General features: G+C 43.0%; 1 protein-coding gene across 1 annotated transcript in view; it reads left to right on the forward strand.

The window, feature by feature from the left end:
* LOC109886615 (otogelin-like) overlaps window positions 1-25,000 on the forward strand; it is a 146,547-nt gene that overhangs the window by 53,892 nt on the left and 67,655 nt on the right. Inside the window, 2 exon segments of the mRNA XM_031812411.1 lie at window positions 11,358-11,456; window positions 21,324-21,507. Of these exon segments, the coding sequence (XP_031668271.1) occupies window positions 11,358-11,456; window positions 21,324-21,507 (283 nt within the window).

Genomic DNA, 25,000 nt, shown 5'->3' on the forward strand with positions numbered 1-25,000 from the left:
TCCCCTGTAGAGGTGACATTATTGTACTGTCAGTATATATCGGTCTCCTTCCCCTGTAGAGGTGACATTATTGACTGTCAGTATATATCAGTCTCCTTCCCCTGTAGAGGTGACATTATTGACTGTCAGTATATATCAGTCTCCTTCCCCTGTAGAGGTGACATTATTGTACTGTCAGTATATATCAGTCTCCTTCCCCTGTAGAGGTGACATTATTGACTGTCAGTATATATCAGTCTCCTTCCCCTGTAGAGGTGACATTATTGACTGTCAGTATATATCCTTCCCCTGTAGAGGTGACATTATTGACTGTCAGTATATATCAGTCTCCTTCGCCTGTAGAGGTGACATTATTGACTGACAGTATATATCAGTCTCCTTCCCCTGTAGAGGTGACATTATTGACTGACAGTATATATCAGTCTCCTTCCCCTGTAGAGGTGACATTATTGACTGACAGTATATATCAGTCTCCTTCCCCTGTAGAGGTGACATTATTGACTGTCAGTATATATCAGTCTCCTTCTCCTGTAGAGGTGACATTATTGACTGTCAGTATATATCAGTCTCCTTCCCCTGTAGAGGTGACATTATTGTACTGTCAGTATATATCGGTCTCCTTCCCCTGTAGAGGTGACATTATTGACTGTCAGTATATATCAGTCTCCTTCCCCTGTAGAGGTGACATTATTGACTGTCAGTATATATCAGTCTCCTTCCCCTGTAGAGGTGACATTATTGTACTGTCAGTATATATCAGTCTCCTTCCCCTGTAGAGGTGACATTATTGTACTGTCAGTATATATCAGTCTCCTTCCCCTGTAGAGGTGACATTATTGACTGACAGTATATATCAGTCTCCTTCCCCTGTAGAGGTGACATTATTGACTGTCAGTATATATCCTTCCCCTGTAGAGGTGACATTATTGACTGACAGTATATATCAATCTCCTTCGCCTGTAGAGGTGACATTATTGACTGTCAGTATATATCAGTCTCCTTCCCCTGTAGAGGTGACATTATTGACTGTCAGTATATATCAGTCTCCTTCCCCTGTAGAGGTGACATTATTGACTGACAGTATATATCCTTCCCCTGTAGAGGTGACATTATTGACTGTCAGTATATATCAGTCTCCTTCCCCTGTAGAGGTGACATTATTGACTGACAGTATATATCAGTCTCCTTCCCCTGTAGAGGTGACATTATTGACTGTCAGTATATATCAGTCTCCTTCCCCTGTAGAGGTGACATTATTGACTGTCAGTATATATCAGTCTCCTTCCCCTGTAGAGGTGACATTATTGACTGTCAGTATATATCCTTCCCCTGTAGAGGTGACATTATTGACTGTCAGTATATATCAGTCTCCTTCGCCTGTAGAGGTGACATTATTGACTGACAGTATATATCAGTCTCCTTCCCCTGTAGAGGTGACATTATTGACTGACAGTATATATCAGTCTCCTTCCCCTGTAGAGGTGACATTATTGACTGACAGTATATATCAGTCTCCTTCCCCTGTAGAGGTGACATTATTGACTGTCAGTATATATCAGTCTCCTTCTCCTGTAGAGGTGACATTATTGACTGTCAGTATATATCAGTCTCCTTCGCCTGTAGAGGTGACATTATTGACTGTCAGTATATATCAGTCTCCTTCCCCTGTAGAGGTGACATTATTGACTGACAGTATATATCAGTCTCCTTCCCCTGTAGAGGTGACATTATTGACTGACAGTATATATCAGTCTCCTTCCCCTGTAGAGGTGACATTATTGACTGTCAGTATATATCAGTCTCCTTCTCCTGTAGAGGTGACATTATTGACTGTCAGTATATATCAGTCTCCTTCGCCTGTAGAGGTGACATTATTGACTGTCAGTATATATCAGTCTCCTTCCCCTGTAGAGGTGACATTATTGACTGTCAGTATATATCCTTCCCCTGTAGAGGTGACATTATTGACTGTCAGTATATATCAGTCTCCTTCCCCTGTAGAGGTGACATTATTGACTGTCAGTATATATCAGTCTCCTTCCCCTGTAGAGGTGACATTATTGTACTGTCAGTATATATCAGTCTCCTTCCCCTGTAGAGGTGACATTATTGACTGTCAGTATATATCAGTCTCCTTCCCCTGTAGAGGTGACATTATTGACTGACAGTATATATCAGTCTCCTTCCCCTGTAGAGGTGACATTATTGACTGTCAGTATATATCCTTCTCCTGTAGAGGTGACATTATTGACTGACAGTATATATCAGTCTCCTTCCCCTGTAGAGGTGACATTATTGACTGACAGTATATATCAGTCTCCTTCCCCTGTAGAGGTGACATTATTGACTGTCAGTATATATCAGTCTCCTTCCCCTGTAGAGGTGACATTATTGACTGACAGTATATATCCTTCCCCTGTAGAGGTGACATTATTGACTGTCAGTATATATCAGTCTCCTTCCCCTGTAGAGGTGACATTATTGACTGTCAGTATATATCAGTCTCCTTCCCCTGTAGAGGTGACATTATTGTACTGTCAGTATATATCAGTCTCCTTCCCCTGTAGAGGTGACATTATTGACTGACAGTATATATCAGTCTCCTTCCCCTGTAGAGGTGACATTATTGACTGACAGTATATATCAGTCTCCTTCCCCTGTAGAGGTGACATTATTGACTGTCAGTATATATCAGTCTCCTTCGCCTGTAGAGGTGACATTATTGTACTGTCAGTATATATCAGTCTCCTTCCCCTGTAGAGGTGACATTATTGACTGTCAGTATATATCAGTCTCCTTCCCCTGTAGAGGTGACATTATTGACTGACAGTATATATCAGTCTCCTTCCCCTGTAGAGGTGACATTATTGACTGTCAGTATATATCCTTCCCCTGTAGAGGTGACATTATTGACTGTCAGTATATATCCTTCCCCTGTAGAGGTGACATTATTGACTGTCAGTATATATCAGTCTCCTTCCCCTGTAGAGGTGACATTATTGACTGTCAGTATATATCAGTCTCCTTCCCCTGTAGAGGTGACATTATTGACTGTCAGTATATATCAGTCTCCTTCTCCTGTAGAGGTGACATTATTGACTGTCAGTATATATCAGTCTCCTTCGCCTGTAGAGGTGACATTATTGACTGTCAGTATATATCAGTCTCCTTCCCCTGTAGAGGTGACATTATTGACTGACAGTATATATCAGTCTCCTTCCCCTGTAGAGGTGACATTATTGACTGACAGTATATATCAGTCTCCTTCCCCTGTAGAGGTGACATTATTGACTGTCAGTATATATCAGTCTCCTTCTCCTGTAGAGGTGACATTATTGACTGTCAGTATATATCAGTCTCCTTCGCCTGTAGAGGTGACATTATTGACTGTCAGTATATATCAGTCTCCTTCCCCTGTAGAGGTGACATTATTGACTGTCAGTATATATCCTTCCCCTGTAGAGGTGACATTATTGACTGTCAGTATATATCAGTCTCCTTCCCCTGTAGAGGTGACATTATTGACTGTCAGTATATATCAGTCTCCTTCCCCTGTAGAGGTGACATTATTGTACTGTCAGTATATATCAGTCTCCTTCCCCTGTAGAGGTGACATTATTGACTGTCAGTATATATCAGTCTCCTTCCCCTGTAGAGGTGACATTATTGACTGACAGTATATATCAGTCTCCTTCCCCTGTAGAGGTGACATTATTGACTGTCAGTATATATCCTTCTCCTGTAGAGGTGACATTATTGACTGACAGTATATATCAGTCTCCTTCCCCTGTAGAGGTGACATTATTGACTGACAGTATATATCAGTCTCCTTCCCCTGTAGAGGTGACATTATTGACTGTCAGTATATATCAGTCTCCTTCCCCTGTAGAGGTGACATTATTGACTGACAGTATATATCCTTCCCCTGTAGAGGTGACATTATTGACTGTCAGTATATATCAGTCTCCTTCCCCTGTAGAGGTGACATTATTGACTGTCAGTATATATCCTCTCCTGTAGAGGTGACATTATTGACTGACAGTATATATCAGTCTCCTTCCCCTGTAGAGGTGACATTATTGACTGACAGTATATATCAGTCTCCTTCCCCTGTAGAGGTGACATTATTGACTGTCAGTATATATCAGTCTCCTTCCCCTGTAGAGGTGACATTATTGACTGACAGTATATATCCTTCCCCTGTAGAGGTGACATTATTGACTGTCAGTATATATCAGTCTCCTTCCCCTGTAGAGGTGACATTATTGACTGTCAGTATATATCAGTCTCCTTCCCCTGTAGAGGTGACATTATTGTACTGTCAGTATATATCAGTCTCCTTCCCCTGTAGAGGTGACATTATTGACTGACAGTATATATCAGTCTCCTTCCCCTGTAGAGGTGACATTATTGACTGACAGTATATATCAGTCTCCTTCCCCTGTAGAGGTGACATTATTGACTGTCAGTATATATCAGTCTCCTTCGCCTGTAGAGGTGACATTATTGTACTGTCAGTATATATCAGTCTCCTTCCCCTGTAGAGGTGACATTATTGACTGTCAGTATATATCAGTCTCCTTCCCCTGTAGAGGTGACATTATTGACTGACAGTATATATCAGTCTCCTTCCCCTGTAGAGGTGACATTATTGACTGTCAGTATATATCCTTCCCCTGTAGAGGTGACATTATTGACTGTCAGTATATATCCTTCCCCTGTAGAGGTGACATTATTGACTGTCAGTATATATCAGTCTCCTTCCCCTGTAGAGGTGACATTATTGACTGTCAGTATATATCAGTCTCCTTCCCCTGTAGAGGTGACATTATTGACTGTCAGTATATATCAGTCTCCTTCTCCTGTAGAGGTGACATTATTGACTGTCAGTATATATCAGTCTCCTTCGCCTGTAGAGGTGACATTATTGACTGTCAGTATATATCAGTCTCCTTCCCCTGTAGAGGTGACATTATTGACTGACAGTATATATCAGTCTCCTTCCCCTGTAGAGGTGACATTATTGACTGACAGTATATATCAGTCTCCTTCCCCTGTAGAGGTGACATTATTGACTGTCAGTATATATCAGTCTCCTTCTCCTGTAGAGGTGACATTATTGACTGTCAGTATATATCAGTCTCCTTCGCCTGTAGAGGTGACATTATTGACTGTCAGTATATATCAGTCTCCTTCCCCTGTAGAGGTGACATTATTGACTGTCAGTATATATCCTTCCCCTGTAGAGGTGACATTATTGTACTGTCAGTATATATCAGTCTCCTTCCCCTGTAGAGGTGACATTATTGACTGACAGTATATATCAGTCTCCTTCCCCTGTAGAGGTGACATTATTGACTGACAGTATATATCAGTCTCCTTCCCCTGTAGAGGTGACATTATTGACTGTCAGTATATATCAGTCTCCTTCGCCTGTAGAGGTGACATTATTGTACTGTCAGTATATATCAGTCTCCTTCCCCTGTAGAGGTGACATTATTGACTGTCAGTATATATCAGTCTCCTTCCCCTGTAGAGGTGACATTATTGACTGTCAGTATATATCCTTCCCCTGTAGAGGTGACATTATTGACTGTCAGTATATATCCTTCCCCTGTAGAGGTGACATTATTGACTGTCAGTATATATCAGTCTCCTTCCCCTGTAGAGGTGACATTATTGACTGTCAGTATATATCAGTCTCCTTCCCCTGTAGAGGTGACATTATTGACTGTCAGTATATATCAGTCTCCTTCTCCTGTAGAGGTGACATTATTGACTGTCAGTATAAATCAGTCTCCTTCGCCTGTAGAGGTGACATTATTGACTGTCAGTATATATCAGTCTCCTTCCCCTGTAGAGGTGACATTATTGACTGACAGTATATATCAGTCTCCTTCCCCTGTAGAGGTGACATTATTGACTGACAGTATATATCAGTCTCCTTCCCCTGTAGAGGTGACATTATTGACTGTCAGTATATATCAGTCTCCTTCTCCTCTAGAGGTGACATTATTGACTGTCAGTATATATCAGTCTCCTTCGCCTGTAGAGGTGACATTATTGACTGTCAGTATATATCAGTCTCCTTCCCCTGTAGAGGTGACATTATTGACTGTCAGTATATATCCTTCCCCTGTAGAGGTGACATTATTGACTGTCAGTATATATCAGACTCCTTCCCCTGTAGAGGTGACATTATTGACTGTCAGTATATATCAGTCTCCTTCCCCTGTAGAGGTGACATTATTGTAATGTCAGTATATATCAGTCTCCTTCCCCTGTAGAGGTGACATTATTGACTGTCAGTATATATCAGTCTCCTTCCCCTGTAGAGGTGACATTATTGACTGACAGTATATATCAGTCTCCTTCCCCTGTAGAGGTGACATTATTGACTGTCAGTATATATCCTTCTCCTGTAGAGGTGACATTATTGACTGACAGTATATATCAGTCTCCTTCCCCTGTAGAGGTGACATTATTGACTGACAGTATATATCAGTCTCCTTCCCCTGTAGAGGTGACATTATTGACTGTCAGTATATATCAGTCTCCTTCCCCTGTAGAGGTGACATTATTGACTGACAGTATATATCCTTCCCCTGTAGAGGTGACATTATTGACTGTCAGTATATATCAGTCTCCTTCCCCTGTAGAGGTGACATTATTGACTGTCAGTATATATCAGTCTCCTTCCCCTGTAGAGGTGACATTATTGTACTGTCAGTATATATCAGTCTCCTTCCCCTGTAGAGGTGACATTATTGACTGTCAGTATATATCAGTCTCCTTCCCCTGTAGAGGTGACATTATTGACTGACAGTATATATCCTTCCCCTGTAGAGGTGACATTATTGACTGTCAGTATATATCAGTCTCCTTCCCCTGTAGAGGTGACATTATTGACTGTCAGTATATATCAGTCTCCTTCCCCTGTAGAGGTGACATTATTGTACTGTCAGTATATATCAGTCTCCTTCCCCTGTAGAGGTGACATTATTGACTGACAGTATATATCAGTCTCCTTCCCCTGTAGAGGTGACATTATTGACTGACAGTATATATCAGTCTCCTTCCCCTGTAGAGGTGACATTATTGACTGTCAGTATATATCAGTCTCCTTCGCCTGTAGAGGTGACATTATTGTACTGTCAGTATATATCAGTCTCCTTCCCCTGTAGAGGTGACATTATTGACTGTCAGTATATATCAGTCTCCTTCCCCTGTAGAGGTGACATTATTGACTGACAGTATATATCAGTCTCCTTCCCCTGTAGAGGTGACATTATTGACTGTCAGTATATATCCTTCCCCTGTAGAGGTGACATTATTGACTGTCAGTATATATCCTTCCCCTGTAGAGGTGACATTATTGACTGTCAGTATATATCAGTCTCCTTCCCCTGTAGAGGTGACATTATTGACTGTCAGTATATATCAGTCTCCTTCCCCTGTAGAGGTGACATTATTGACTGTCAGTATATATCAGTCTCCTTCTCCTGTAGAGGTGACATTATTGACTGTCAGTATATATCAGTCTCCTTCGCCTGTAGAGGTGACATTATTGACTGTCAGTATATATCAGTCTCCTTCCCCTGTAGAGGTGACATTATTGACTGACAGTATATATCAGTCTCCTTCCCCTGTAGAGGTGACATTATTGACTGACAGTATATATCAGTCTCCTTCCCCTGTAGAGGTGACATTATTGACTGTCAGTATATATCAGTCTCCTTCTCCTGTAGAGGTGACATTATTGACTGTCAGTATATATCAGTCTCCTTCGCCTGTAGAGGTGACATTATTGACTGTCAGTATATATCAGTCTCCTTCCCCTGTAGAGGTGACATTATTGACTGTCAGTATATATCCTTCCCCTGTAGAGGTGACATTATTGACTGTCAGTATATATCAGTCTCCTTCCCCTGTAGAGGTGACATTATTGACTGTCAGTATATATCAGTCTCCTTCCCCTGTAGAGGTGACATTATTGTACTGTCAGTATATATCAGTCTCCTTCCCCTGTAGAGGTGACATTATTGACTGTCAGTATATATCAGTCTCCTTCCCCTGTAGAGGTGACATTATTGACTGACAGTATATATCAGTCTCCTTCCCCTGTAGAGGTGACATTATTGACTGTCAGTATATATCCTTCTCCTGTAGAGGTGACATTATTGACTGACAGTATATATCAGTCTCCTTCCCCTGTAGAGGTGACATTATTGACTGACAGTATATATCAGTCTCCTTCCCCTGTAGAGGTGACATTATTGACTGTCAGTATATATCAGTCTCCTTCCCCTGTAGAGGTGACATTATTGACTGACAGTATATATCCTTCCCCTGTAGAGGTGACATTATTGACTGACAGTATATATCAGTCTCCTTCCCCTGTAGAGGTGACATTATTGACTGTCAGTATATATCCTTCTCCTGTAGAGGTGACATTATTGACTGACAGTATATATCAGTCTCCTTCCCCTGTAGAGGTGACATTATTGACTGACAGTATATATCAGTCTCCTTCCCCTGTAGAGGTGACATTATTGACTGTCAGTATATATCAGTCTCCTTCCCCTGTAGAGGTGACATTATTGACTGACAGTATATATCCTTCCCCTGTAGAGGTGACATTATTGACTGTCAGTATATATCAGTCTCCTTCCCCTGTAGAGGTGACATTATTGACTGTCAGTATATATCAGTCTCCTTCCCCTGTAGAGGTGACATTATTGTACTGTCAGTATATATCAGTCTCCTTCCCCTGTAGAGGTGACATTATTGACTGACAGTATATATCAGTCTCCTTCCCCTGTAGAGGTGACATTATTGACTGACAGTATATATCAGTCTCCTTCCCCTGTAGAGGTGACATTATTGACTGTCAGTATATATCAGTCTCCTTCGCCTGTAGAGGTGACATTATTGTACTGTCAGTATATATCAGTCTCCTTCCCCTGTAGAGGTGACATTATTGACTGTCAGTATATATCAGTCTCCTTCCCCTGTAGAGGTGACATTATTGACTGACAGTATATATCAGTCTCCTTCCCCTGTAGAGGTGACATTATTGACTGTCAGTATATATCCTTCCCCTGTAGAGGTGACATTATTGACTGTCAGTATATATCCTTCCCCTGTAGAGGTGACATTATTGACTGTCAGTATATATCAGTCTCCTTCTCCTGTAGAGGTGACATTATTGACTGTCAGTATATATCAGTCTCCTTCGCCTGTAGAGGTGACATTATTGACTGTCAGTATATATCAGTCTCCTTCCCCTGTAGAGGTGACATTATTGACTGTCAGTATATATCCTTCCCCTGTAGAGGTGACATTATTGTACTGTCAGTATATATCAGTCTCCTTCCCCTGTAGAGGTGACATTATTGACTGACAGTATATATCAGTCTCCTTCCCCTGTAGAGGTGACATTATTGACTGACAGTATATATCAGTCTCCTTCCCCTGTAGAGGTGACATTATTGACTGTCAGTATATATCAGTCTCCTTCGCCTGTAGAGGTGACATTATTGTACTGTCAGTATATATCAGTCTCCTTCCCCTGTAGAGGTGACATTATTGACTGTCAGTATATATCAGTCTCCTTCCCCTGTAGAGGTGACATTATTGACTGACAGTATATATCAGTCTCCTTCCCCTGTAGAGGTGACATTATTGACTGTCAGTATATATCCTTCCCCTGTAGAGGTGACATTATTGACTGTCAGTATATATCCTTCCCCTGTAGAGGTGACATTATTGACTGTCAGTATATATCAGTCTCCTTCCCCTGTAGAGGTGACATTATTGACTGTCAGTATATATCAGTCTCCTTCCCCTGTAGAGGTGACATTATTGACTGTCAGTATATATCAGTCTCCTTCTCCTGTAGAGGTGACATTATTGACTGTCAGTATATATCAGTCTCCTTCGCCTGTAGAGGTGACATTATTGACTGTCAGTATATATCAGTCTCCTTCCCCTGTAGAGGTGACATTATTGACTGTCAGTATATATCAGTCTCCTTCGCCTGTAGAGGTGACATTATTGACTGTCAGTATATATCAGTCTCCTTCCCCTGTAGAGGTGACATTATTGACTGTCAGTATATATCCTTCCCCTGTAGAGGTGACATTATTGACTGTCAGTATATATCAGTCTCCTTCCCCTGTAGAGGTGACATTATTGACTGTCAGTATATATCAGTCTCCTTCCCCTGTAGAGGTGACATTATTGTACTGTCAGTATATATCAGTCTCCTTCCCCTGTAGAGGTGACATTATTGACTGTCAGTATATATCAGTCTCCTTCCCCTGTAGAGGTGACATTATTGACTGACAGTATATATCAGTCTCCTTCCCCTGTAGAGGTGACATTATTGACTGTCAGTATATATCCTTCTCCTGTAGAGGTGACATTATTGACTGTCAGTATATATCAGTCTCCTTCCCCTGTAGAGGTGACATTATTGACTGACAGTATATATCAGTCTCCTTCCCCTGTAGAGGTGACATTATTGACTGTCAGTATATATCAGTCTCCTTCCCCTGTAGAGGTGACATTATTGACTGACAGTATATATCCTTCCCCTGTAGAGGTGACATTATTGACTGTCAGTATATATCAGTCTCCTTCCCCTGTAGAGGTGACATTATTGACTGTCAGTATATATCAGTCTCCTTCCCCTGTAGAGGTGACATTATTGTACTGTCAGTATATATCAGTCTCCTTCCCCTGTAGAGGTGACATTATTGACTGACAGTATATATCAGTCTCCTTCCCCTGTAGAGGTGACATTATTGACTGACAGTATATATCAGTCTCCTTCCCCTGTAGAGGTGACATTATTGACTGTCAGTATATATCAGTCTCCTTCGCCTGTAGAGGTGACATTATTGTACTGTCAGTATATATCAGTCTCCTTCCCCTGTAGAGGTGACATTATTGACTGTCAGTATATATCAGTCTCCTTCCCCTGTAGAGGTGACATTATTGACTGACAGTATATATCAGTCTCCTTCCCCTGTAGAGGTGACATTATTGACTGTCAGTATATATCCTTCCCCTGTAGAGGTGACATTATTGACTGTCAGTATATATCCTTCCCCTGTAGAGGTGACATTATTGACTGTCAGTATATATCAGTCTCCTTCCCCTGTAGAGGTGACATTATTGACTGTCAGTATATATCAGTCTCCTTCCCCTGTAGAGGTGACATTATTGACTGTCAGTATATATCAGTCTCCTTCCCCTGTAGAGGTGACATTATTTTACTGTCAGTATATATCAGTCTCCTTCCCCTGTAGAGGTGACATTATTGACTGACAGTATATATCCTTCCCCTGTAGAGGTGACATGCCCAGATACCATGGAGTACGGAACCTGTGTGTCGTCGTGCCAACGGCGTTGCTCCGCCCTGTCCACGCAGCAGCACTGTGGAGAGGAGTGTGAGGAGGGCTGTGTGTGTCCACACGGCACCTTCTACAGCACACACACACACACCTGTGTGCCCAGGTAAGACTGGCGCTGGGGGGGCGGGGCCGAGTGGCACACTTTCCCATTTACAATTCAGAGTCTAGATTTAGTTTAGAACAAATAGAAGTGACATTTATTCAGAGTCTATATTTAGTTTAGAACAAAGAGAAGTGACACCTATTCAGAGTCTATATTTAGTTTAGAAAAACGAGAAGTGACACTTATTCAGAGTCTATATTTAGTTTAGAACAAATAGAAGTGACACTCAGTCCATTATCATCATTGGGACTAAAGGAAAGTCCAACAATGTTGTAACTTAGCACCTCCTTTATACAGGAATCAGTGTTGTCCTTCTGATTACATGGCCCCAGGACGTAGCACTTCCTTTACACATGAATCAGTGTTGTCCTTCTGATTACATGGCCCCAGGACTTCCTTTCCACATGAATCAGTGTTGTCCTTCTGATTACATGGCCCCAGGACTTCCTTTACACATGAATCAGTGTTGTCCTTCTGATTACATGGCCCCAGGACTTCCTTTACACATGAATCAGTGTTGTCCTTCTGATTACATGGCCCCAGGACTTCCTTTCCACATGAATCAGTGTTGTCCTTCTGATTACATGGCCCCAGGACTTAGCACTTCCTTTCCACATGAATCAGTGTTGTCCTTCTGATTACATGGCCCCAGGACTTCCTTTACACATGAATCAGTGTTGTCCTTCTGATTACATGGCCCCAGGACTTCCTTTCCACATGAATCAGTGTTGTCCTTCTGATTACATGGCCCCAGGACTTCCTTTCCACATGAATCAGTGTTGTCCTTCTGATTACATGGCCCCAGGACTTAGCACCTCCTTTCCACATGAATCAGTGTTGTCCTTCTGATTACATGGCCCCAGGACTTAGCACCTCCTTTACACATGAATCAGTGTTGTCCTTCTGATTACATGGCCCCAGGACTTAGCACCTCCTTTACACATGAATCAGTGTTGTCCTTCTGATTACATGGCCCCAGGACTTAGCACCTCCTTTACACATGAATCAGTGTTGTCCTTCTGATTACATGGCCCCAGGACTTAGCACCTCCTTTACACATGAATCAGTGTTGTCCTTCTGATTACATGGCCCCAGGACTTCCTTTCCACATGAATCAGTGTTGTCCTTCTGATTACATGGCCCCAGGACTTCCTTTCCACATGAATCAGTGTTGTCCTTCTGATTACATGGCCCCAGGACTTCCTTTACACATGAATCAGTGTTGTCCTTCTGATTACATGGCCCCAGGACTTCCTTTCCACATGAATCAGTGTTGTCCTTCTGATTACATGGCCCCAGGACTTCCTTTACACATGAATCAGTGTTGTCCTTCTGATTACATGGCCCCAGGACCTCCTTTACACATGAATCAGTGTTGTCCTTCTGATTACATGGCCCCAGGACTTCCTTTCCACATGAATCAGTGTTGTCCTTCTGATTACATGGCCCCAGGACTTCCTTTCCACATGAATCAGTGTTGTCCTTCTGATTACATGGCCCCAGGACTTCCTTTACACATGAATCAGTGTTGTCCTTCTGATTACATGGCCCCAGGACTTCCTTTCCACATGAATCAGTGTTGTCCTTCTGATTACATGGCCCCAGGACTTCCTTTACACATGAATCAGTGTTGTCCTTCTGATTACATGGCCCCAGGACTTCCTTTCCACATGAATCAGTGTTGTCCTTCTGATTACATGGCCCCAGGACTTCCTTTACACATGAATCAGTGTTGTCCTTCTGATTACATGGCCCCAGGACTGCTTTAAGAGTAAAAAAAAAAAAGACATATTTTCTTGGAATTCCAAATGGTGAACTTGAGCTTGTAAGCAGAACACACACCAAGTCTAATCCTCCACCAAGTGATATTCTGTATTCCAGCTCAAGGTCAAGTCCTGTCTTCCATCTCTCCCATAGACATCCCAGAGACCCTGCAGACCTTGGCAGTTGGTCTCTCTTTTCATTAAAAAAACACTCTTGCCTCAATAAGACATGAGGCTTAATTGTCTCCAGGTTTTCTTTAACATCCTACAGTTAGCGCAGTGCTGTTACTTACCTGGCGATAGAGTTACATCAAGGAATTTGCGGTGAAACCCCCCCCATTCATTCCCACTCAAGCTGTGGACAACACAGATATCTGATAGTCAGTGAGAAAGAACGTGTAACACAGAGGCTGATGTGTTGCCATGGCCTATATGTTACAGAGGCTGATGTGTTGCCATGGCCTATATGTTACAGAGGCTGATGTGTTGCCATGGCCTATATGTTACAGAGGCTCTTAGCCTCTGCTAGACACGGGTTTAACTGCACCACTCAATTGATTCTGCAGCCATTTTAGGTGAAGGGAGAGATTTGGGGATTTAATTGATTCAACTCAGATTATACAGGTGATGCAATTTTAATAAGATCTTCAATGTATCTCCAATCAACAACAACAACAACAACAAAAACCAGTTTTATTTCCCTTAGAATTAGTTCAGTTGAGATGTGGAGTCTATATAAAAGGCTCAGCTTGATGGCTTGTTAGCACCAAACAGTTCTATGTTACAACTGCCTTCTGGTGTGTTTCTGTGTCTTCACATGTTTGTTGGTTCGTGTTTGTGTGTTTTCTCATGTGTGTGTGTGTGTGTGTGTGTGTGTGTGTGTGTGTGTGTGTGTGTGTGTGTGTGTGTGTGTGTGTGTGTGTGTGTGTGTGTGTGTGTGTGTGTGTGTGTGTGTGTGTGTGTGTGTGTGTGTGTGTGTGTGTGATCCCAACAGGAGCTCCTGTCCCTGTAGTTTCCTGGGGGCGGACTATGCTCCAGGCGATGTGATCATGACATCAGCAGGTGTACAGTAAGACACTCCTCATCATCTCTCTTTAACAAACTAATAAACAAGATGTTCAACAAAGATACTCCCTCTGATACTCTCTCTGATACTCTCTCTGATCTCCCTCTGATACTCTCTCTGATACTCTCTCTGATACTCTCTCTGATACTCTCTCTGATACTCCCTCTGATACTCTCTCTGATCTCCCTCTGATACTCTCTCTGATACTCTCTCTGATACTCCCTCTGATACTCTCTCTGATACTCCCTCTGATACTCTCTCTGATACTCTCTCTGATACTCTCTCTGATCTCCCTCTGATACTCTCTCTGATACTCTCTCTGATACTCTCTCTGATACTCCCTCTGATACTCTCTCTGATACTCTCTCTGATACTCTCTCTGATCTCCCTCTGATACTCTCTCTTATACTCTCTCTGATACTCCCTCTGATACTCTCTCTGATACTCTCTCTGATACTCTCTATGATACTCTCTCTGATACTCTCTCTGATACTCTCTCTGATCTCCCTCTGATACTCTCTCTTATACTCTCTCTGATACTCCCTCTGATACTCTCTCTGATACTCTCTCTGATACTCTCTCTGATACTCTCTTTGATACTCTCTCTGATACTCTCTTCGATACTCTCTCTGATACTCTCTCTGATACTCTCTCTGATACTCTCTCTGATACTCTCTTCGATACTCTCTCTGATACTCTCTCTGATACTCTCTCTGATACTCTCTCTGATACTCTCTTCGATACTCTCTCTGATACTTTCTTCGATACTCTCTCTGATACTCTCTTCGATACTCTCTCTGATACTCTCTGCGATACTCTCTCTGATACTCTCTTCGATACTCTCTCTGATACTTTCTTCGATACTCTCTCTGATACTCTCTCTGATACTCTCTCTGATACTTTCTTCGATACTCTCTTCGATACTCTCTCTGATACTCTCTTCGATACTCTCTCTGATACTCTCTTCGATACTCTCTCTGATACTCTCTCTGATACTCTCTTCGATACTCCCTCTGATACTCTCTCTGATACTTTCTTCGATACTCCCTCTGATACTCTCTTCGATACTCTCTCTGATACTCTCTTCAATACTCTCTCTGATACTCTCTTCGATACTCTCTTCGATACTCTCTTCGAAACTCTCTTTAATACTCTCTCTGATACTCTCTTCGATACTCCCTCTGATACTCTCTCTGATACTCTCTTCGATACTCTCTCTGATACTTTCTTCGATACTCCCTCTGATACTCTCTTCGATACTCTCTCTGATACTCTCTTCGATACTCTCTCTGATACTCTCTTCGATACTCTCTTCGATACTCTCTTCGATACTCTCTCTGATACTCTCTTCGATACTCTCTCTGATACTTTCTTCGATACTCCCTCTGATACTCTCTTCGATACTCTCTCTGATACTCTCTTCGATACTCTCTCTGATACTCTCTTCGATACTCTCTTCGATACTCTCTTCGATACTCTCTCTGATACTTTCTTCGATACTCCCTCTGATACTCTCTTCGATACTCCCTCTGATACTCTCTTCGATACTCTCTCTGATACTCTCTTCGATACTCCCTCTGATACTCTCTTCGATACTCTCTCTGATACTCTCTTTGAAACTCTATTTCATACTCTATTTGAAACTTTTTGATACTCTATTGGATAAACTCTTTGATACTCTATTTGATAAACTCTTTGATACTCTATTTGATAAACTCTTTGATACTCTATTTGAAATTCTCTTTGATACTCTATTTGAAACTCTCTTTGATAAACTCTTTGATACTCTCTTTGATACTCTCTTAGGGATATATAGGGCCCATAGGGATATATAGGGCCCATATGGATATATAGGGACCATAGGGATATATAGGGCCCATAGGGATATATAGGGCCCATAGGGATATATCGGGACCATAGGGATATATAGGGACCATAGGGCTATATAGGGACCATTGGGCTCTGGTAGTGCAGTCTATAGGAAATAGGGTGCCATTTGGGATGTGACCAGTATTCACATTATTTTGTTGAGTTAAGAATGTTCTTGTTTGTGTTGAGTTAACAATGTTATTGTTGTGTTGAGTTAACAATGTTATTGTTTGTGTTGAGTTAATGATGTTATTGTTGTGTTGAGTTAACAATGTTATTGTTGTGTTGAGTTAACAATGTTATTGTTTGTGTTGAGTTAACAATGTTATTGTTGTGTTGAGTTAACAATGTTCTCTCTTTAGGATTTGCCAAGATGGCAAGCTAGTTTCCCAAAGTCCTGCCACTGGTAAGTTACTTTTAAGAGAATGATATTGAACCATGCTATAATATCAAAAGATGGCAAGCTCGTTCCCCAAAGTCTGACAGTGGTTGGTTACCTCTAGGAGAATGATCTGGGCTAGATTCCCCAAAGTCCTGACAGTGGTTAGTTACCTTTAGGAGAATGATCTGGGCTAGATTCCCCAAAGTCCTGACAGTGGTTAGTTACCTTTAGGAGAATGATCTGGGCTAGATTCCCCAAAGTCCTGACAGTGGTTAGTTACCTCTAGGAGAATGATCTGGGCTAGATTCCCCAAAGTCCTGACAGTGGTTAGTTACCTCTAGGAGAATGATCTGGGCTAGATTCCCCAAAGTCCTGACAGTGGTTAGTTACCTTTAGGAGAATGATCTGGGCTAGATTCCCCAAAGTCCTGACAGTAGTTAGTTACCTTTAGGAGAATGGTCTTGGCTTGTTCCCCAAAGTCTGACAGTAGTTAGTTACCTTTAGGAGAATGATCTGGGCTAGATTCCCCAAAGTCCTGACAGTGGTTAGTTACCTCTAGGAGAATGATCTGGGCTAGATTCCCCAAAGTCCTGACAGTGGTTAGTTACCTCTAGGAGAATGATCTGGGCTAGATTCCCCAAAGTCCTGACAGTAGTTAGTTACCTTTAGGAGAATGATCTGGGCTAGATTCCCCAAAGTCCTGACAGTAGGTAGTTACCTTTAGGAGAATGATCTGGGCTAGATTCCCCAAAGTCCTGACAGTAGTTAGTTACCTTTAGGAGAATGATCTGGGCTAGATTCCCCAAAGTCTGACAGTGGTTAGTTACCTTTAGGAGAATGATCTGGGCTAGATTCCCCAAAGTCCTGACAGTGGTTAGTTACCTCTAGGAGAATGATCTGGGCTAGATTCCCCAAAGTCCTGACAGTAGGTAGTTACCTTTAGGAGAATGATCTGGGCTAGATTCCCCAAAGTCCTGACAGTAGTTAGTTACCTTTAGGAGAATGGTCTTGGCTTGTTCCCCAAAGTCCTGACAGTGGTAGTTACCTTTAGGAGAATGATCTGGGCTAGATTCCCCAAAGTCTGACAGTAGTTAGTTACCTTTAGGAGAATGATCTGGGCTAGATTCCCCAAAGTCCTGACAGTGGTTAGTTACCTCTAGGAGAATGATCTGGGCTAGATTCCCCAAAGTCCTGACAGTGGTTAGTTACCTCTAGGAGAATGATCTGGGCTAGATTCCCCAAAGTCCTGACAGTGGTTAGTTACCTCTAGGAGAATGATCTGGGCTAGATTCCCCAAAGTCCTGACAGTGGTTAGTTACCTCTAGGAGAATGATCTGGGCTAGATTCCCCAAAGTCCTGACAGTGGTTAGTTACCTCTAGGAGAATGATCTGGGCTAGATTCCCCAAAGTCCTGACAGTGGTTAGTTACCTCTAGGAGAATGATCTGGGCTAGATTCCCCAAAGTCCTGACAGTGGTTAGTTACCTCTAGGAGAATGATCTGGGCTAGATTCCCCAAAGTCCTGACAGTAGTTAGTTACCTCTAGGAGACTGATCTGGGCTAGATTCCCCAAAGTCCTGACAGTGGTTAGTTACCTCTAGGAGAATGATCTGGGCTAGATTCCCCAAAGTCCTGACAGTGGTTAGTTACCTCTAGGAGAATGATCTGGGCTAGATTCCCCAAAGTCCTGACAGTAGGTAGTTACCTCTAGGAGAATGATCTGGGCTAGATTCCCCAAAGTCCTGACAGTGGTTAGTTACCTTTAGGAGAATGATCTGGGCTAGATTCCCCAAAGTCTGACAGTGGTTAGTTACCTTTAGGAGAATGATCTGGGCTAGATTCCCCAAAGTCCTGACAGTGGTTAGTTACCTCTAGGAGAATGATCTGGGCTAGATTCCCCAAAGTCCTGACAGTAGGTAGTTACCTTTAGGAGAATGATCTGGGCTAGATTCCCCAAAGTCCTGACAGTAGTTAGTTACCTTTAGGAGAATGGTCTTGGCTTGTTCCCCAAAGTCCTGACAGTGGTAGTTACCTTTAGGAGAATGATCTGGGCTAGATTCCCCAAAGTCTGACAGTAGTTAGTTACCTTTAGGAGAATGATCTGGGCTAGATTCCCCAAAGTCCTGACAGTGGTTAGTTACCTCTAGGAGAATGATCTGGGCTAGATTCCCCAAAGTCCTGACAGTGGTTAGTTACCTCTAGGAGAATGATCTGGGCTAGATTCCCCAAAGTCCTGACAGTGGTTAGTTACCTCTAGGAGAATGATCTGGGCTAGATTCCCCAAAGTCCTGACAGTGGTTAGTTACCTCTAGGAGAATGATCTGGGCTAGATTCCCCAAAGTCCTGACAGTGGTTAGTTACCTCTAGGAGAATGATCTGGGCTAGATTCCCCAAAGTCCTGACAGTGGTTAGTTACCTCTAGGAGAATGATCTGGGCTAGATTCCCCAAAGTCCTGACAGTGGTTAGTTACCTCTAGGAGAATGATCTGGGCTAGATTCCCCAAAGTCCTGACAGTAGTTAGTTACCTCTAGGAGACTGATCTGGGCTAGATTCCCCAAAGTCCTGACAGTGGTTAGTTACCTCTAGGAGAATGATCTGGGCTAGATTCCCCAAAGTCCTGACAGTGGTTAGTTACCTCTAGGAGAATGATCTGGGCTAGATTCCCCAAAGTCCTGACAGTAGGTAGTTACCTCTAGGAGAATGATCTGGGCTAGATTCCCCAAAGTCCTGACAGTGGTTAGTTACCTTTAGGAGAATGATCTGGGCTAGATTCCCCAAAGTCTGACAGTGGTTAGTTACCTTTAGGAGAATGATCTGGGCTAGATTCCCCAAAGTCCTGACAGTGGTTAGTTACCTCTAGGAGAATGATCTGGGCTAGATTCCCCAAAGTCCTGACAGTGGTTAGTTACCTCTAGGAGAATGATCTGGGCTAGATTCCCCAAAGTCCTGACAGTAGTTAGTTACCTCTAGGAGACTGATCTGGGCTAGATTCCCCAAAGTCCTGACAGTGGTTAGTTACCTCTAGGAGAATGATCTGGGCTAGATTCCCCAAAGTCCTGACAGTGGTTAGTTACCTCTAGGAGAATGATCTGGGCTAGATTCCCCAAAGTCCTGACAGTAGGTAGTTACCTCTAGGAGAATGATCTGGGCTAGATTCCCCAAAGTCCTGACAGTGGTTAGTTACCTCTAGGAGAATGATCTGGGCTAGATTCCCCAAAGTCCTGACAGTGGTTAGTTACCTCTAGGAGAATGATCTGGGCTAGATTCCCCAAAGTCCTGACAGTGGTTAGTTACCTCTAGGAGAATGATCTGGGCTAGATTCCCCAAAGTCCTGACAGTGGTTAGTTACCTCTAGGAGACTGATCTGGGCTAGATTCCCCAAAGTCCTGACAGTGGTTATTTATTTATTTATTTATTTATTTATTTTTTCACCTTTATTTAACCAGGTAGGCTAGTTGAGAACACCTTTATTTAACCAGGTAGACTAGTTGAGAACACCTTTATTTAACCAGGTAGGCTAGTTGAGAACAAGTTCTCATTTGCAACTTGGCCAAGATAAAGCATAGCAGTGTGAGCATACAACAAAGAGTTACACATGGAGTAAACAATTAACAAGTCAATAACACAGTAGAAAACAAAGGGGGGGTCTATATACAATGTGTGCAAAAGGCATGAGGAGGTAGGCAAATAATTACGATTTTGCTGATTAACACTGGAGTGATAAAAGATCAGATGGTCATGTACAGGTAGAGATATTGGTGTGCAGAAGAGCAGAAAAGTAAATAAATAAAAACAGTATGGGGATGAGGTAGGTGAAAAGGGTGGGCTATTTACCAATAGACTATGTACAGCTGCAGCGATCGGTTAGCTGCTCAGATAGCTGATGTTTGAAGTTGGTGAGGGAGATAAAAGTCTCCAACTTCAGCGATTTTTGCAATTCGTTCCAGTCACAGGCAGCAGAGTACTGGAACGAAAGGCGGCCAAATGAGGTGTTGGCTTTAGGGATGATCAGTGAGATACACCTGCTGGAGCGCGTGCTACGGATGGGTGTTGCCATCGTGACCAGTGAGCTGAGATAAGGCGGAGCTTTACCTAGCATAGACTTGTAGATGACCTGGAGCCAGTGGGTCTGGCGACGAATATGTAGCGAGGGCCAGCCGACTAGAGCATACAAGTCGCAGTGGTGGGTGGTATAAGGTGCTTTAGTGACAAAACGGATGGCACTGTGATAGACTGCATCCAGTTTGCTGAGTAGAGTGTTGGAAGCCATTTTGTAGATGACATCGCCGAAGTCGAGGATCGGTAGGATAGTCAGTTTTACTAGGGTAAGCTTGGCGGCTTGAGTGAAGGAGGCTTTGTTGCGGAATAGAAAGCCGACTCTTGATTTGATTTTCGATTGGAGATGTTTGATATGAGTCTGGAAGGAGAGTTTGCAGTCTAGCCAGACACCTAGGTACTTATAGACGTCCACATATTCTAGGTCGGAACCATCCAGGGTGGTGATGCTAGTCGGGCATGCAGGTGCAGGCAGCGACTGGTTGAAAAGCATGCATTTGGTTTTACTAGCGTTTAAGTTACCTCTAGGAGAATGATCTGGGCTAGATTCCCCAAAGTCCTGACAGTAGTTAGTTACCTCTAGGAGACTGATATTAATAATTCTATAGTCTCTAAAGAGCTCTCAACGACATATACCTCCTACTTGTACCATCTCTTGTTCCAGACCAACAGTGTCCGCTGGGTCAGATGTACCTGGACTGTACTGAGGGGCTGGAGGGGCTGAAGGCTATAGATGGGATCAGCCTGGGTAGAGGACTGGGCTGTGAACACACCTGTGAATCCCACCTGCTCAACCTCACCTGTTCAGCTCATGAACCGTGCATACCTGGCTGTGTCTGTCCCCCTGGGTGAGTACTAGTACTTAAACACCTCTTACTTCCTGTACCCACAAGGATTCACTGTGTATCAATGTTCCCTCTACCAGTCAGACCCCATTCACTGTGTATCAATGTTCCCTCTACCAGTCAGACCCCATTCACTGTGCATCAATGTTCCCTCTAGCAGTCAGACCCCATTCACTGTGTATCAATGTTCCCTCTAGCAGTCAGACCCCATTCACTGTGTATCAATGTTCCCTCTACCAGTCAGACCCCATTCACTGTGCATCAATGTTCCCTCTAGCAGTCAGACCCCATTCACTGTGCATCAATGTTCCCTCTAGCAGTCAGACCCCATTCACTCCCGACACCTCCACGTTGGCCCTAACCCTTCAGTGTGTGTTGATGTAAAGGGTCTGGAGAAGAACAAGCAGCATAGTGATGGAGCTTCCACTTTATTGGGTCAACCTTAGAGATTCACACACCCTGGATGGAAAAGTACTTTAGAAACTGGAGTGTCAGTGTGTGTATGGCCTGGTGAAACTAATTACCACAGGTTCAGGTGTCATCGATCTGTGACTGTGTCTCTGTGAGTCTGTTTGTCTGTGAGGTCAGCAGCTCCGTCAGCTAGCTAAGTCTTTATAGAAATGTCTAATGGTAGTATAGGGCAGCATGTCTCTGAGTAATGGTAGAGTAGGGCAGCATGTCTCTGAATAATAGTGGAGTAGGGCAGCATGTCTCTGTGTAATGGTAGTATAGGGCAGCATGTCTCTGGGTAATGGTAGTATAGGGCAGCATGTCTCTGTGTAATGGTAGTATAGGGCAGCATGTCTCTGTGTAATGGTAGTATAGGGCAGCATGTCTCTGAGTAATGGTAGTATAGGGCAGCATGTCTCTGAGTAATGGTTGTGTAGGGCAGCATGTCTCTGTGTAATGGTAGAGTAGGGCAGCATGTCTCTGAATAATAGTGGAGTAGGGCAGCATGTCTCTGAGTAATGGTGGTGTAGGGCAGCATGTCTCTGAGTAATGGTGGTATAGGGCAGCATGTCTCTGTGTAATGGTAGAGTAGGGCAGCATGTCTCTGAGTAATGGTGGTGTAGGGCAGCATGTCTCTGAGTAATGGTTGTATAGGGCAGCATGTCTCTGAGTAATGGTGGTGTAGGGCAGCATGTCTCTGAGTAATGGTTGTATAGGGCAGCATGTCTCTGTGTAATAGAGTAGGGCAGCATGTCTCTGAGTAATGGTGGTGTAGGGCAGCATGTCTCTGAGTAATGGTGGTGTAGGGCAGCATGTCTCTGAGTAATGGTAGAGTAGGGCAGCATGTCTCTGTGTAATGGTAGAGTAGGGCAGCATGTCTCTGAGTAATGGTGGTGTAGGGCAGCATGTCTCTGAGTAATGGTAGAGTAGGGCAGCATGTCTCTGAGTAATAGTGGAGTAGGGCAGCATGTCTCTGAGTAATGGTGGTGTAGGGCAGCATGTCTCTGAGTAATGGTGGTGTAGGGCAGCATGTCTCTGAGTAATGGTTGTATAGGGCAGCATGTCTCTGAGTAATGGTGGTGTAGGGCAGCATGTCTCTGAGTAATGGTTGTATAGGGCAGCATGTCTCTGTGTAATGGAGTAGGGCAGCATGTCTCTGAGTAATGGTAGAGTAGGGCAGCATGTCTCTGTGTGATGGTGGTGTAGGGCAGCATGTCTCTGAGTAATGGTGGTGTAGGGCAGCATGTCTCTGAGTAATGGTAGAGTAGGGCAGCATGTCTCTGTGTAATGGTAGAGTAGGGCAGCATGTCTCTGAGTGATGGTGGTGTAGGGCAGCATGTCATTAATGTTAGCTCTCTGTGTACATTTAAGGGCCAGCCTTTCTACACTGTTCTAGGCCGATTGTAAGTCCCTCTTTGTGTCACTTGACCATATGACTGGACGGTGGTCCAAGTGCAATAAAACCAGGGTCTTACACAGGTAATATTACACTTAGATATGTCGCACATACGTCCAGCCATCCCTCAATGTTTTTCTAATCAGCATGGGAACAGACAGACCCCTGGGAAAATCCTGAAGTTGGTGATCCCTTTTCCCCAAGTGTTCTCATATGTTAGATGGGAAAAGGGAGATCGCTATCTAGCTTACTCATGACCTAGAAAACAAGCTATCCTGAACTTCAAACCACCAGTTTGTGGATTCAGTCTGCCACAGGATGTAGCCTGTAGCGTACACGGGGAACCGACGTGGAAGTACAGATTACTTTTCAGAAGTAGCTGTTTGACGGAATGAGGGATTCTAAAAGTTTGACATAATGAGGGATTCTAAAGGTTTGACAGAATGAGGGATTCTAAACGTTTGACAGAATGAGGGATTCTAGAGGTTTGACAGAATGAGGGATTCTAGAGGTTTGACAGAATGAGGGATAATAGAGGTTTGATAGAATGAGGGATTATAAAAGCTTGACAGAATGAGGGATTCTAAAGGTTTGACAGAATGAGGGATTCTGAAGGTTTGACAGAATGAGGGATTCTAAAAGCTTGACAGAATGAGGGATTCTAAAGGTTTGACAGAATGAGGGATTCTGAAGGTTTGACAGAATGAGGGATTCTGAAGGTTTGACAGAATGAGGGATTCTGAAGGTTTGACAGAACGAGGGATTCTAAAAGCTTGACAGAATGAGGGATTCTAAAGGTTTGACAGAATGAGGGATTCTAAAGGTTTGACAGAATGGGGGATTCTGAAGGTTTGACATAATGAGGGATTCTAAAGGTTTGACAGAATGAGGGATTCTAAAGGTTTGACAGAATGGGAGATTCTGAAGGTTTGACATAATGAGGGATTCTAAAGGTTTGACAGAATGAGGGATTCTGAAGGTTTGACAGAATGAGGGATTCTAAAGGTTTGACAGAATGAGGGATTCTAAAGGTTTGACAAAATGAGGGATTATAAAAGGTTGACATAATGAGGGATTCTGAAGGTTTGACAGAACGAGGGGTTCTAAAGGTTTGACAGAATGAGGGATTCTAAAGGTTTGACAGAATGAGGGATTCTAAAAGTTTGACAGAATGAGGGATTCTAAAGGTTTGACAGAATGAGGGATTCTAAAGGTTTGACAGAATGAGGGATTCTGAAGGTTTGACAGAATGAGGGATTCTAAAGGTTTGACAGAATGAGAGATTCTAAAGGTTTGACAGAATGAGGGATTCTAAAGGTTTGACAGAATGAGAGATTCTAAAGGTTTGACAGAATGAGGGATTCTAAAAGTTTGACAGAATGAGGGATTCTAAAGGTTTGACAGAATGAGGGATTCTAAAGGTTTGACAGAATGAGGGATTCTAAAAGTTTGACAGAATGAGGGATTCTAAAGGTTTGACAGCGTTGAGATTGGTTTGTCCCCACCCTGGCGGTAGACACAAAGATAGTTCAGTCAGTCCTGCTGCTTGAATACGTTATCTTTGTGAAAGGGTGGATCGTTTAGACGTTTTACCTGATATCCAGGATGGAAAATTGAGATGGGATGGGATGGGAGGAACGGGAAAAGTGG

This window comes from Oncorhynchus kisutch, unplaced genomic scaffold (genome assembly GCF_002021735.2).
Source record: "Oncorhynchus kisutch isolate 150728-3 unplaced genomic scaffold, Okis_V2 Okis03b-Okis08b_hom, whole genome shotgun sequence".
NCBI classification, from domain to species: Eukaryota; Metazoa; Chordata; class Actinopteri; order Salmoniformes; family Salmonidae; genus Oncorhynchus; species Oncorhynchus kisutch.